Below are 13,957 nucleotides of genomic sequence, written 5' to 3'. Positions count from 1 at the left end.
GTCTCCATCTGATCACTCCTGCAACAAACACTGTTAGAAATAAGTGTAATAGACTACTATTACTACTACTCTATTATCTACTTCTCCAACTGTGCACGTCTGTGAGTTTGAGTGAGCGACAGGAAGAATAAGCAAGAGAAATGGGAGGAACTTTACAAGACTCACCAAGGTTGGTATCTGTTGAATCAGGACACAAGGTTTCAGCACCTGAAAAAGGGAAAAATTAAAATAGGATTTTATTTGCTTTAAAAACATATATTATTAGAAGGGCAGCTGAATAGCATGTCTCTTGGGGAATCCAGTCTCAGTGAGACCTGATGTAGAGAACTTTTTTTTTTTTTTTTAATTTTATTTCACCTTTATTTAACCAGGTAGGCTAGTTGAGAACAAGTTCTCATTTGCAACTGCGACCTGGCCAAGATAAAGCATAGCAGTGTGAACAGACAACACAGAGTTACACATGGAGTAAGCAATTAACAAGTCAATAACACAGTAGAAAAAAAATGGGCAGTCTATATACAATGTGTGCAAAAGGCATGAGGAGGTAGGCGAATAATACAATTTTGCAGATTAACACTGGGGTGATAAATGATCAGATGGTCATGTACAGGTAGAGATATTGGTGTGCAAAAGAGCAGAAAAGTAAATAAATAAATAAAATAAAAAAACAGTATAAAAACAGTATGGGGATGAGGTAGGTGAAAATGGGTGGGCTATTTACCAATAGACTATGTACAGCTGCAGCGATCGGTTAGCTGCTCGGATAGCTGATGTTTGAAGTTGGTGAGGGAGATAAAAGTCTCCAACTTCAGCGATTTTTGCAGTTCATTCCAGTCACAGGCAGCAGAGTACTGGAACGAAAGGCGGCCAAATGAGGTGTTGGCTTTAGGATGATCAGTGAGATACACCTGCTGGAGCGTGTGCTACGGATGGGTGTTGCCATCGTGACCAGTGAACTGAGATAAGGCGGAGCTTTACCTAGCATGGACTTGTAGATGACCTGGAGCCAGTGGGTCTGGCGACGAATATGTAGCGAGGGCCAGCCGACTAGAGCATACAAGTCGCAGTGGTGGGTGGTATAAGGTGCTTTGGTGACAAAACGGATGGCACTATGATAGACTGCATCCAGTTTGCTGAGTAGAGTGTTGGAAGCCATTTTGTAGATGACATCACCGAAATCGAGGATCGGTAGGATAGTCAGTTTTACTAGGTAAGCTTGGCGGCGTGAGTGAAGGAGGCTTTGTTGCGGAATAGAAAGCCGACTCTTGATTTGATTTTCGATTGGAGATGTTTGATGTGAGTCTGGAAGGAGAGTTTGCAGTCTAGCCAGACACCTAGGTACTTATAGATGTCCACATATTCAAGGTCGGAACCATCCAGGGTGGTGATGCTAGTCGGGCATGCGGGTGCAGGCAGCGATCGGTTGAAAAGCATGCATTTGGTTTTACTCGCTTTAAGAGCAGTTGGAGGCCACGGAAGGAGTGCTGTATGGCATTGAAGCTCGTTTGGAGGTTAGATAGCACAGTGTCCAATGACGGGCCGAAAGTATATAGAATGGTGTCGTCTGCGTAGAGGTGGATCAGGGAATCGCCCGCAGCAAGAGCAACATCATTGATATATACAGAGAAAAGAGTCGGCCCGAGAATTGAACCCTGTGGCACCCCCATAGAGACTGCCAGAGGACCGGACAGCATGCCCTCCGATTTGACACACTGAACTCTGTCTGCAAAGTAATTGGTGAACCAGGCAAGGCAGTCATCCGAGAAACCGAGGCTATTGAGTCTGCCGATAAGAATATGGTGATTGACAGAGTCGAAAGCCTTGGCGAGGTCGATGAAGACGGCTGCACAGTACTGTCTTTTATCGATAGCGGTTATGATATCGTTTAGTACCTTGAGCGTGGCTGAGGTGCACCCGTGACCGGCTCGGAAACCAGATTGCACAGCGGAGAAGGTACGGTGGGATTCGAGATGGTCAGTGACCTGTTTGTTGACTTGGCTTTCGAAGACCTTAGATAGGCAGGGCAGGATGGATATAGGTCTATAGCAGTTTGGGTCCAGGGTGTCTCCCCTTTGAAGAGGGGGATGACTGCGGCAGCTTTCAATCCTTGGGGATCTCAGACGATATGAAAGAGAGGTTGAACAGGCTGGTAATAGGGGTTGCGACAATGGCGGCAGATAGTTTCAGAAATAGAGGGTCCAGATTGTCAAGCCCAGCTGATTTGTACGGGTCTAGGTTTTGCAGCTCTTTCAGAACATCTGCTATCTGGATTTGGGTAAAGGAGAACCTGGAGAGGCTTGGGCGAGGAGCTGCGGGGGGCGGAGCTGTTGGCCGAGGTTGGAGTAGCCAGGCGGAAGGCATGGCCAGCCGTTGAGAAGTGCTTATTGAAGCTTTCGATAATCGTGGATTTATCGGTGGAGACCGTGTTACCTAGCCTCAGTGCAGTGGGCAGCTGGGAGGAGGTACTCTTGTTCTCCATGGACTTCACAGTGTCCCAGAACTTTTTGGAGTTGGAGCTACAGGATGCAAACTTCTGCCTGAAGAAGCTGGCCTTAGCTTTCCTGACTGACTGCGTGTATTGGTTCCTGACTTCCCTGAACAGTTGCATATCACGGGGCTATTCGATGCTATTGCAGTCCGCCACAGGATGTTTTTGTGCTGGTCGAGGGCAGTCAGGTCTGGAGTGAACCAAGGGCTGTATCTGTTCTTGGTTCTGCATTTTTTGAACGGAGCATGCTTATCTAAAATGGTGAGGAAGTTACTTTTAAAGAATGACCAGGCATCCTCAACTGACGGGATGAGGTCAATGTCCTTCCAGGATACCCGGGCCAGGTCGATTAGAAAGGCCTGCTCACAGAAGTGTTTTAGGGAGCGTTTGACAGTGATGAGGGGTGGTCGTTTGACTGCGGCTCCGTGGCGGATACAGGCAATGAGGCAGTGATCGCTGAGATCCTGGTTGAAGACAGCGGAGGTGTATTTGGAGGGCCAGTTGGTCAGGATGACGTCTATGAGGGTGCCCTTGTTTACAGAGTTAGGGTTGTACCTGGTGGGTTTAACTTTAATAATCAGCATTGCTAGTACAAATCAAGCTGTTTAGTAGGAATCAATACACATTGAAGATCAGCATATCAAAAACATTTTCACAACTTACTGTCAATGACTATGGATTTAAGTAGGAGTGATTCTGCTAATCAGATTCAATTTCAGCCTCAGAGACTGATTAGTCAGGATGCTGTTATGTAGGCTGTTTCTAGGTAAGGCTCCTTGCAGGCAGATTAGCTATCAGCGCTTTATAGGCTGATGCATATCATCCAGAGTGGGTGAGCTCTTCCTGGCAGGGTGATCAGATTCAATAGGAGCCTCAGAGGCTGATAAATCAGGATGCTGCCTTGTAGGCTGTTTGATATGTAAGGCTCCTTGCAGACAGCCTACAAGGCGGCATCCTGACTTATCAGCCTCTGAGGCTGCTATTGAATCTTATCAGACTGCCAGCAATAGAGTGCACTCACTCTTGAGTGCACTCACTCATAATGCACTGACTGCTAAAATGCCTGCAAGGAGCTTTACATATGAAACAGGTTGATAATCCTGAATCTGATCAAGCTCTGAGGCTAAAATTGAATCTGATCAGCCTGTCAGGAATGGAGCTCACCTACTCTGTAAATGTAAATAATATCCATAAAACATGGTGACCCTTACAATTATACACATATCAGTAATGCAAACTAATAACCAACAAGACTACCTTGTTAACTAGCTAGGTCGCTAGCTCACAAGACTAGCCAAGTTAGCTGCGTTGTTGCTTGCATGCGACTGGCTGTTGGCTTGGGGGTGGCACACAGCCTGGGAGACGTGCCTGTCGGGTATTGTTCAGGGCTTAAATGCCCCACCGGGGGGGTTTAGCTCCCCCACTAGCTCTTAGCTCGAGACAGGGGTAATTTAGCTTGCTAACATTCTAGCTCCAAACACAAATAAAAGCATGATGTTAGCATGAAATCTGATCCCTTAGTGTAGCAATCAATAAAAACGTATGTGCTGATCCACTGTAGGCTCTGCCTCCTCAGCCATACTATCAATCTATCAACAATATTAACACTCCTATTTATAGAGTTTATCTCATGATCTCGACAAAAAACAACGTTCGTTATGTCTTGATCATGAGACAATTATCTCGTGATCTACACAAAACAACTTTTGTTATGTAGTGATGATGAGATAAATAAGTTGTGATCTTGACATAAGGATGGAATAGTTTTTAAAATTAATATGTCCTCTCTGGACATCCGTAGATATGCCTACCTCCTTATTTAGCTACTGAAATTAAAGTAAAATTAGTACACACATTATGTTGCTTAAAATCTTTATTACGAGAAAATGTATCAATATTATCAGTGTCAAATTCAGGTGAATAATATTTTTTACTAATTATTGATGGAAATAAATGCGATACAAAAGGGGTTTTGTCCTGGTGGATTGTAGTAGGATATTTAAATAAATGGCATAGGCCTATGTGTTATTTGTTACATTCTGATAACGAATTTAGTTAGTTATAATAGAACATCAAAATTACATTCAGTGGAACAGAAGAAAGTGTGCAGCACAGTTAGTAGTGCAATTAGCTAAGACAGACAAAAGATTACCATTAGAAACCAACACACACAGCAAGCTACCAGGTAGCATTAATTAAACAACCATTATTTAATTGTACTGCATTTTAACGGCAGTGAATTTTTGTGAGGGTATCCTGTATTGTTGTGCATGTTTACCTTTCTTGCTGGTAGCCTAGAACACATGTTATGGAAGTGAATGTGCACTTTTGAATTGGGTGGACTGCAACTACGAAAAACTGTATAGATATAGACTGTAGTAATATCAAAAGCGTTTATAGCATCGGAGATTCGTTAATTACGGACCATCTCTGATAGCTATAGGACCGCAGAGACTGTCACACGTTTTTGGTTTTGATAAATTCGATGACTTGGAGGTGAAATCTATTTTAAAAAATGTTTTGTAAAATTTGGTATTTCATCACCTGCCCAATAAAAACCTAAAATGTCCCAACTCCTGAAAAAGTTAATCGGGCAGGATAAATTGAAGTGTACTCGGCCCGAGTAGCTGGAACCCAGTAGCCGGAACCCAGAGTAATGTGATTCTGCCGGACTCGGGAAGAGTTCGCCTGCATGAAGCCCCTTGAATCCAAGTCCATGTCGAGTCTCAAACGGAATAGACCCGAGTCCAGCGTGTTGACTGGGTGCAGTAGACCCTAACCCGCGTTGGTGCGCTCTGCCAGCTGTTGTTTTCCAATTGTGCTTAAACTGAATCATGCAAACCCTGCTGAAAAAGAACATTACTCCAATTGTAATAATTGTAATGGCTCTAGTGTCTTAGGCTATCTCCAAAGCGTGCATGGCCCACAAACACATGCACATGTTTATATAGATTGGTGTCTATTTGAGTAGCATTTAGATAACTGGTCAGTAGTTCAATCAGATTACAACTAAAAACCAGATATCAACGAAAATAAGATGTAGGCCTATTTTTCATGACTTCAAAAAGATGTAATGAAAAATACGTTTTAATCTAGTTGTGATCTGGTATAAAACGTCGACCAGATTTCAACCAGAAAAGGGGTCTTTATCACATCATATGGCCACTGGGTCCTAACTCTTGTTTGGTCCTGCCTTCCCGTGCAAACACCACTTGTCTCTCCTATTCAAAAAGCATGTAGTTGGCCTACTGGTGCTCTTTCATCGTGAAAATCCTGCCCCCTAAGAGGTGGACACAAGAGATTTCTGATTAATCTCGTTTTTTGACATGAAGCCTTTGATGATCCGCGCGCCTCACGAATCCCATGGCATTTTAATATTTGTTAGACGTTGTGACCTGCGTTTCACCCCTCCCTCAAGGCCTCACACATGAACAATTTCTGATTTGTTCGATGATATTGAATAATGCAGGCCTAAGAGATCAGCAATGACATGTATAGTGATTTACTAGAGTTAAATAGCAAACAGTATGTATAGGCCTAGACCGTGCATTCATTAAAACAGAATTCCGAATAAAATGAATGATTTTTAATCCAGAAGGGTTTTACATGTTATACTCGAGAAAATGTAATTGTATCGCCCCTCATTTGAAATATAGGCCATTGTCTTATAATCAGACCTTTTTACAAGTAATTTACACAATTCTAAACGTCATAAATGTGATCTATTTGTAGGCTATAACATGTTCATAGGCTATAACATGTTCATAGGCCTAGATGGATTGCGAGCCGTAACAGTGAGCCCAGTCTGAAGCGCGCTCTGCTGGTGTGCAGGTGGCGTTACAACACGTCACTGAAAACGCATAGGCCTCTCTGCTCAAATCGCATGTTTTAAGATTTACTTTGAGGTCACTTTGTGAGGCAAGATTATTATGCCAGCTATCCATGCATATACAAATATTTGTTCCGATTGCATTTTCTGCAAGACATGTTTTCAGAGAAAAAAAAAATGTTGATCTCCCAATGTGTTTTCAATATCAAACTTGATTCCTAACTAATAATGTTCACACACAAAAAAAAATCGGCCTACAGACTAATACATATGTAAATAATATCCATGCAATTGTATTTTATTTAATAATAAGTAGGCCTAGACATGTAAAAATACGAAACAGCCAATTCAACACAAAACATGAATTATGTATGCGTAAATCCATACAGAATACACAAGGTACAATTCCATAGGCTAGGATTTACGCTTCCAAAAGCACACGTGAAAAAATGATTCAGACTTGTCTCGTGTAGGCCTGTGTATTTCGAGGATGGTGTCTGAGAAACAGGCCTATTGGTATTGTAGGTTAGAGCCTCGGCTTTGCGTCTGTGGACTGTGGCTCTCGTCTAGTGACCTCGCTATGATCCCAGGTCTATGAATTATTAATGAGCTCCGTGCACAGATTACCTCTATCAATATTCAATACTCATTACCCTGGTTAAATGGCTATTTAACAGTTATGAATAAGTGGAACTGTTTCAACCCAATGGAAAACATTGGCGTGTGTGTGCTTTAGCATCTTTATTTTTAATAACATCTTGCTTAATTATTTAAGCAAAAAAAGTGTCCGACATCTTCTGGAATATTGCATTTAGTTGAATTTTCGATTATTAGATTACATCTTTTTACGAAAGATGTCAAAAACAGTGTTTTCATATTGGCCTAGATTTGATTGGATATCACTACGCAAAACTGCGATTGCATGGTTGAATTTATACAATTTGGTCAGGTACGCAATGGGAAAAATATCAAACTTTGAAAAGATATGATGCATTAAAAGTAACTGAAAGGTTGCAAGTTCAAACCCCCGAGCTGACAATGTAAAAATCTTTCGTTCTGCCCCCGAACAGGCAGTTAACCCACTGTTCCTAGGCCGTCATTGAAAATAAGAATTTGTCTAGTTAAAAAAAGGGTAAAATAAAGAAGGTGAGAAAGTACCTAATTACAATGTAAGCTAGTTTACAAGTACACAAGTCGTACGTAATTCCTTGGCATACACAAGCCTATACAATCAGGATGAGTGGGTGATGCGTTTATAGAATCATAAAGCCTAACATTTATATTGTTAGATCTTCATATATCCAGCATAACTTGTTCAAATCGTCTGAGGTCTGATCCCCAAAGTTATCACGTTCACGTAGACGCATAGAAGCACGTTCAACGGCTTATCTTGGAGATTGACACAAAACCCCTCCTCAAGTTCGTGTCTATACCTTAGGCCATACGCTTTTATCAAGACGGTCCAGTTTTTGTATAGAGACTTGAATTTCACATCAAGATTTTTTCCGAATTTTCTGAATTCAGTCTGAGCCATATGCAGTATAGTAAAGCCTATATTGACTTTCCATCAAAGCAACTGTGACTACACTGACTGCACGAGGTTCAATTAAATCAATCTAGAAATGTAATTACTTAGTGCCCTGTTCATAAAGCCACAGAATTTCCCCCAGTTTTTCTAGTTTTACGCAGCACAAAATGAATTTATTCATTCTTATTTGCTGGAGTTTAGGTATCCAATAATTCGATTATAATCCATGGATTCTTAAAATAATGTATTTTGAGGCTAAACCTAACATGAATAACATAAATATTTGTTTCATTTATAATCCTATAAAGTGGAAGACTTATTTGACTTTATCACTGCATTTCTGATATGAACTTTCAATCCCAAGACTAGTGCTATCCAGTCCACAACCCTTTCTAATCCCCTCACAGCAGTTAAACCGTCACTTTCCTTAAAGAATGTGAATTATATAGTACATTGCCTACTCCCCAAAACCATAGAACGAACTTTATGGACCCCACGTGACCTTTCAAAGTCAGTAAAGGGGTTATATGTTCTATGGTACGGAGACATTTACTAACTTCGAGCCATGCACCTGTAAAACAGCCTACATCTTGGGACATTGGATGGGGAACCGAATATCTAAATACAAGCAAATAGAAGAGCAACTCAACCCAAAGTCGTTAGAGGGTAAGTTTAAAAGGCTCAACGTTTTTTTTCTGGTAAAGAAGGCCAGCTTGCAAAAATAATGACTCCAATAGCCTTGAAATGATGTCGGGCACTAAAACAATGCAAATACTTGCCACATTAAATCAACAACAAACCTGACTCAAATGTAATCCACGTATGAACCTAGCCCCAAAAAGTAATCTCAAAACGATAGTATGCATAGAAACGTCTATGGAAATTATTTTTGTTAATATGTTATTATATAATATATTAATTTAAAACAGCACAAAAGCTATAGAAAAATGTTTTATATGAAGTGAATTTGTTTGAACGTGGCAAGGTGAAGTAGGCTAGGTCTAAATTGTTGGCACAAGTAGTACAAAATGCCATGAATGGTTTACGTTCACCAGTGTTAGGCTATAGATATTTGTGTCGATAGAATATGTTCAATATTGCATTCAACATTTGTGGGGCTAATGTCTTATTTTGTAATATGTTTAATGAAGAGGTGAATTAATTGCAATACTTTGCTTCAAATATATCAAGCGATGGAGAGAAACTTTATTTCCAGCTCTATAGATTCACATACAAATACAAAAAGCTTAATTGGCAAAATGTTTACCATCACTGTGCCTTACAGGCTAATCCACAGAATACCACTCCCTCCTTGTCCACTACTAATGGATCACATTGAAATGTTGAATAGCCTACATTCACATTAGTATGCAACATAATAAGTACTTAGTTCTAAACAATTACAATTGATATATTTGTGCATTTGGTATAGTCTACATAACATATATACTTGTATTTTTAAACCTCCTTGAAAACCTAAGGCTCTGGCCACGATAATCAAGCATAAATACAGCATTAAAACGTACACTAAAGCGCTTTGAATGATCCCATCATCTACAGGTTTACATTCAATGAAGAGCAGCATATGGTGTGGAAACATAGTCGATTGTACACGTTACACCTGTTAGACGGTTTACACAATATAAGAGCTCACGTGAAACATGACAACCTTCAAGAGATAAAACAGAGCACATGGCTTTAAACCCTTCGACAATGAGTCCCCCCCCCCCCCCCTCCTATTTCCAAAGATAAGTTATACGGGTTACCATAACACAATGGAAAACGAAACGCCTGTTTAAGACCACAGAACATATTTCCGTCTAAAATCACAACATGCCGAAAGGTGCTGCGCTTTAGTTTTACACTCCGGATTCCCCCTTATCATCACTTGCAGTTCGAGCTCAGTTATGGAACGCGCTACCTCCTGTCACCAGACTCATACTTTTCAGTTTATTGTCCTTCTTCCATTTCATCCTTCGATTCTGGAACCATATTTTTATTTGTCGTTCCGTGAGGCACAAAGTGTGGGCTATCTCTATTCTCCTCCTCCGGGTTAGGTATCTATTGAAGTGAAATTCTTTCTCCAGTTCTAGCGTCTGGTAGCGGGTGTACGCTGTTCGGGCCCTTTTCCCATCAGGTCCAGCCATTTCTAAATTGTATGGAAAATCAAAATTAGAAGTGGACAACACATAGGGGAAATATAATTTCAAACATTACAAGAATAAACATGTTTAGTCAACAGAATAGACGAAATATGGAGCAGATATAGGTGTGGAATAGGCTGCAAGCGGGCGCGTGCCATGCACGTATTGTAGCTACAGAACCAGAAATAGAACTTGCTTCCAGCCATAAATATAAATACCCACCAATTGTCCAACATTTAAATTCAATATTCGAACAGTAATTTTCTGAATTCATACCGTTTTCAATTCAAATTTCCTGCATAGGTTACCAATTATTATGTGTTGTCTTGCACTGGACCCCGTCAAAAAACAAAAACAATGATCATTAAAATGCTACCCCATCCGTTGCCATATACCATCCTTAGTGACCTTAGTTCATGCAACACTTGACAGATTTATGATGCTACAAATTTAGATTATAGCAAAACACAACAGCAAGCATGCAATCGACTCCAAAGCAAGACCACCACAAAACACAGTAGAAGATGTACCATGGTTAATGTGCAGTTTCCGCATCCAAGGGAATATTTGTGGCGTTTGGCAATCGTTCGCCGTCGTGGAGGTTGCGTTGGACTCCTGTTGTGGTTGTTGCGCCCGGGGAGCCGTGCTGCTTGTGTGTGCACCTTCCTCGGACTCAGAGACAACGGTGGTATCCTCTATCTCTGTGAAATGACTGTTGTTGCCTTTGTTGAGATTATTATTGCCGCCCGAGGTCGTGGTCCGGTCAGATGGAGGAGAGGGGCTTTTTATTTCCAAAGACTCGGGGGTGCCGCAAGGCAGGGGGTGTGGATGTGGAGACGAGAGCGAGCAGGTCGGCTGTCTGTACCGGGCGTCCGTGCCCGTGGACGGGAAACCACGGGTATCATCCCCAACAGCCCCGAAGTGGCTACCAGTGTTGGTGCGATTTACGGTTAGGTCCATGCCATTGTAGTTGCAGCCGAAAGACCCGGAGTTCATGGTGCCAGAATCCCTAAACGTACCGTTCACAGCGCCGTTAGTCCCATAATTTAATAACTGATAGTCGGAGCCATTCGGATAGCGCCCTGAAAACGAGTTAACAAAGTAAGAGCTCATTTGGTTGTTTTTAAAGACTGGATTTGTAGATCTTTGTCGCTATAATCCTCTGCTTCACGATTTATGATGTAATCATGAATTATAGCAATGAAGCCTACTGAACTTTGCCAGGTATGCGGCCAAATATGGGAGAGCGCTCGGGAATCACGTGCCTTTGTTGACCAGTCGTAAATTCTCACTGATGACTTCTAGAGGTAATTCATGCTCTATGGTTACAAATGATGACGAAATGATGGTCGTTATGCTCAAATCAATGGTGCCTCCCCATTGCGCCCTAAAATCCAAGTAGGCAGACAGCGTCATCTACTGGCAGTGGAGGTAACTGTCAGTGAGGACGCTATGCAGGATTTTTTCATTCTTAATTTATTAGAACATTCACGGACATAAAAGTAAGCTAAACTATTTTAACAACAGGTATCTCAGACATGTATCCCAGTAATCTGTTATAGTATACATTAGCATGTTGATCATTAAAGAGAGAGAGACTAAAGGTTGGGCTTGCTCAACTATGTCAATATTTACAGGAAATAATAATAATACAATAATTATGAAACCAGCCTGTACATCAATAAAACAATCAAACTTTCTATTAAATATTCACACAACTAAACAATGCTTTATTTGTATTTATAAAAGATGGCAAAACATTGCTTACAATCACACATGACATCCAGATGTGCAAGTGCACAATAAATAACTTGTCAAAACATTATTCAGTTGAACATGACAAAGCGATGTAAAAGCCAAAAACGAACAATATACAACACACACTGGGCTATTACAAAGCCTCTCTCTTGTATCGATATTAAGGACATTTTTGAAGCAAACTATTGAATTATCGTGTCATTTTGACTAGGCCTGTTGTTGCACATCAACACCCCTGCAAAAAAATGGTGCCCCTGCAATTATGTGCGAGTGTATTTATTTCACTGTCAAGCAAATAGATTTACAAAACTAAAAACACAAATACGATCAAATAAGAATAGGCTAGCCTACAGTTGTTTTTAACCTGTTTCTAACCTACATACGCTATTTAATCGTGCAAATATATTAGTCTAGGCCTATTGACATATTTCACAAAAATGTGTAGGCCTATGCAGCTATTTTCTGAAAAACAACAACACAAATTCAACAACTCTCAATTCATGTTACAACAGTTACGGTTTGTGTAGCTTATTTATTCAGTGTCTTTTAATCTGTTTTATTTTCCTCTTCTTCGTCGCTGGGTTTCGAATGATTCATAACTTTGTTCTCCTTTTTCCACTTCATTCTGCGATTCTGGAACCAAATCTTTATCTGGCGTTCAGTGAGACATAGAGCATGCGAAATCTCGATTCGACGACGCCTGGTCAAATACCTATTGAAATGAAATTCTTTCTCGAGCTCTAGAGTCTGGTATCGAGTATAGGTCTGACGGCCCCTGCGCCCACTGCTGCCAAAGGTCCCTGCAAAAAAAAGAAAAGCTAATAAATGTCAGCCATTATGTAAGAAACAAAGGGATAGACAGGCTAAAATATTGATGATAACCTTTACACTATTATCCCTTTTATAAGCTATACTGTTATAATCCCTATTAATAACTATTATCATAGACTACTATTATTATTGGATGTATTCAATTTGCCCCCATTAGCCTATAGTAATGATTTTTGATTCACATGATAGACTACTGTATTTTGACATAGCTTAGCAACATTTTGTTTCCTATACAAAACGAGTTTATCTATCTGTTCAGATATTGTTCACGTGAATCACGTCCTAGGCTATTGAATCCAATACATCATGCATGTGTTCACACAATGTCTTGTAGAATTATTCCTCTTTTCAAAATTGAAATGATTTTCCCCCGTCTTAATTGCATAAGAAACAGTTACTTATGGACTAAAATCGGAATGCATATTGTGGACAGGCAACGCTGTTACAGTAGTCACGTGATTAATAGGCAACATGCTGATTGTAAACAGGTCAGAAGTTTAAAACAATCTTTACAAATAAAAAAGTTTCACTCACCGTCGGTGCAAGAATTCATCCTTTGCATCCACGGATAAAGCAGAGAAGAAGACTTGTCGTCCACACCAGTGGTTATGTGTACATTTTGCTCGAGGCCCTCTGACCTGCGCTGATCCTGAGTTACTACGAGCGGCTGCTCCTCTCGACTTGCGAAAGCGCACGGACGGTCACTGTCCTTGTAAAAAGTTCCAGCTGGGTAGTCGCAGGGAGCGCTGGTGCTGGGGCGACCGTAGACACGAGGCGTTTGCTGGTAATATGAGGTTGGGTAAGCCTTCTCTTGCATATTGGCAGCTCCATATGTAGCGTTAGAAAAGTCTCTTAAAGGGTCAGTATATCCGGAGGAATATAATGGTATCTGACCCAGGAGAGACTCCTGTCCCCCCGGCAGAGAAACAGGAAAAGTTGAGTTGACAAAATAGGAACTCATTGGATGAACAACGGTATGCTCCGAGGAATATGATCTGTAATGTTTTATAGTCCAAGTGGTTTTGCCATTACTTTATCGGAGATTTGGTTCTAGCTGAAGGGGGCTTGCGTGATGCCACTGAATAGGGCAGAAGGGAACTGTACCATCTGATCAGCGTCTGGCCAATAGCGAACATCTGCGGTTGCAATATTGCCCTCCTGGGAGGCTCATGTTGCGTACAGGGGTCACCAGTGACTGGAAACTTAGCGCCCAGGAAAATATCAAATGAGCTACCTCGATTATTCAAAATTGAAGTATTTCGTTTTCGTTCTTAATTTCGATGCAAACAAATTATATAAATAAATAGTATAATGCTGGCAGCACCGCCCCCCTTTTAAAAAATCAATTGTAGTCCTACTTGAGACGAATAATGCTGTTG

The 13,957-nt window shown here is 41.0% G+C and overlaps 2 protein-coding genes across 2 annotated transcripts; both read right to left on the bottom strand.

The window, feature by feature from the left end:
• Positions 1-9,571: 9,571 nt before the first annotated feature.
• On the bottom strand, positions 9,572-11,269 carry LOC115144520 (homeobox protein Hox-B5b-like). The gene is made up of 2 exons (XM_029685571.2): positions 10,520-11,269; positions 9,572-9,994 (listed from the first exon to the last, which is right to left on the bottom strand). Exons 1-2 carry the CDS (start codon positions 11,100-11,102, stop codon positions 9,747-9,749), a joined length of 831 nt encoding a protein of 276 aa, XP_029541431.1. The 5' UTR covers positions 11,103-11,269; the 3' UTR covers positions 9,572-9,746.
• Positions 11,270-11,746: 477 nt separating this feature from the next.
• Positions 11,747-13,710, bottom strand: LOC115144521 (homeobox protein Hox-B6b-like). The gene is made up of 2 exons (XM_065002296.1): positions 13,113-13,710; positions 11,747-12,565 (listed from the first exon to the last, which is right to left on the bottom strand). Exons 1-2 carry the CDS (start codon positions 13,537-13,539, stop codon positions 12,294-12,296), a joined length of 699 nt encoding a protein of 232 aa, XP_064858368.1. The 5' UTR covers positions 13,540-13,710; the 3' UTR covers positions 11,747-12,293.
• Between the last annotated feature and the right edge of the window lie 247 nt (positions 13,711-13,957).

Source organism: Oncorhynchus nerka, linkage group LG16 (assembly GCF_034236695.1).
Source record: "Oncorhynchus nerka isolate Pitt River linkage group LG16, Oner_Uvic_2.0, whole genome shotgun sequence".
Taxonomy (NCBI): Eukaryota; Metazoa; Chordata; class Actinopteri; order Salmoniformes; family Salmonidae; genus Oncorhynchus; species Oncorhynchus nerka.
This window is presented reverse-complemented; position numbering and strand designations above follow the sequence as displayed.

Coding starts and splice junctions, on each gene's coding strand:
- LOC115144520 (XM_029685571.2), bottom strand. CDS start 11,102: ATGAGCTCTTACTTTGTTAACTCGTTTTCAGGGCGCTATCCGAATGGC. Junction 9,995..10,519: donor GAAACTGCACATTAACCATG/GTACATCTTCTA, acceptor CATACAATTTAG/AAATGGCTGGACCTGATGGG.
- LOC115144521 (XM_065002296.1), bottom strand. CDS start 13,539: ATGAGTTCCTATTTTGTCAACTCAACTTTTCCTGTTTCTCTGCCGGGG. Junction 12,566..13,112: donor GATGAATTCTTGCACCGACG/GTGAGTGAAACT, acceptor GACATTTATTAG/CTTTTCTTTTTTTTGCAGGG.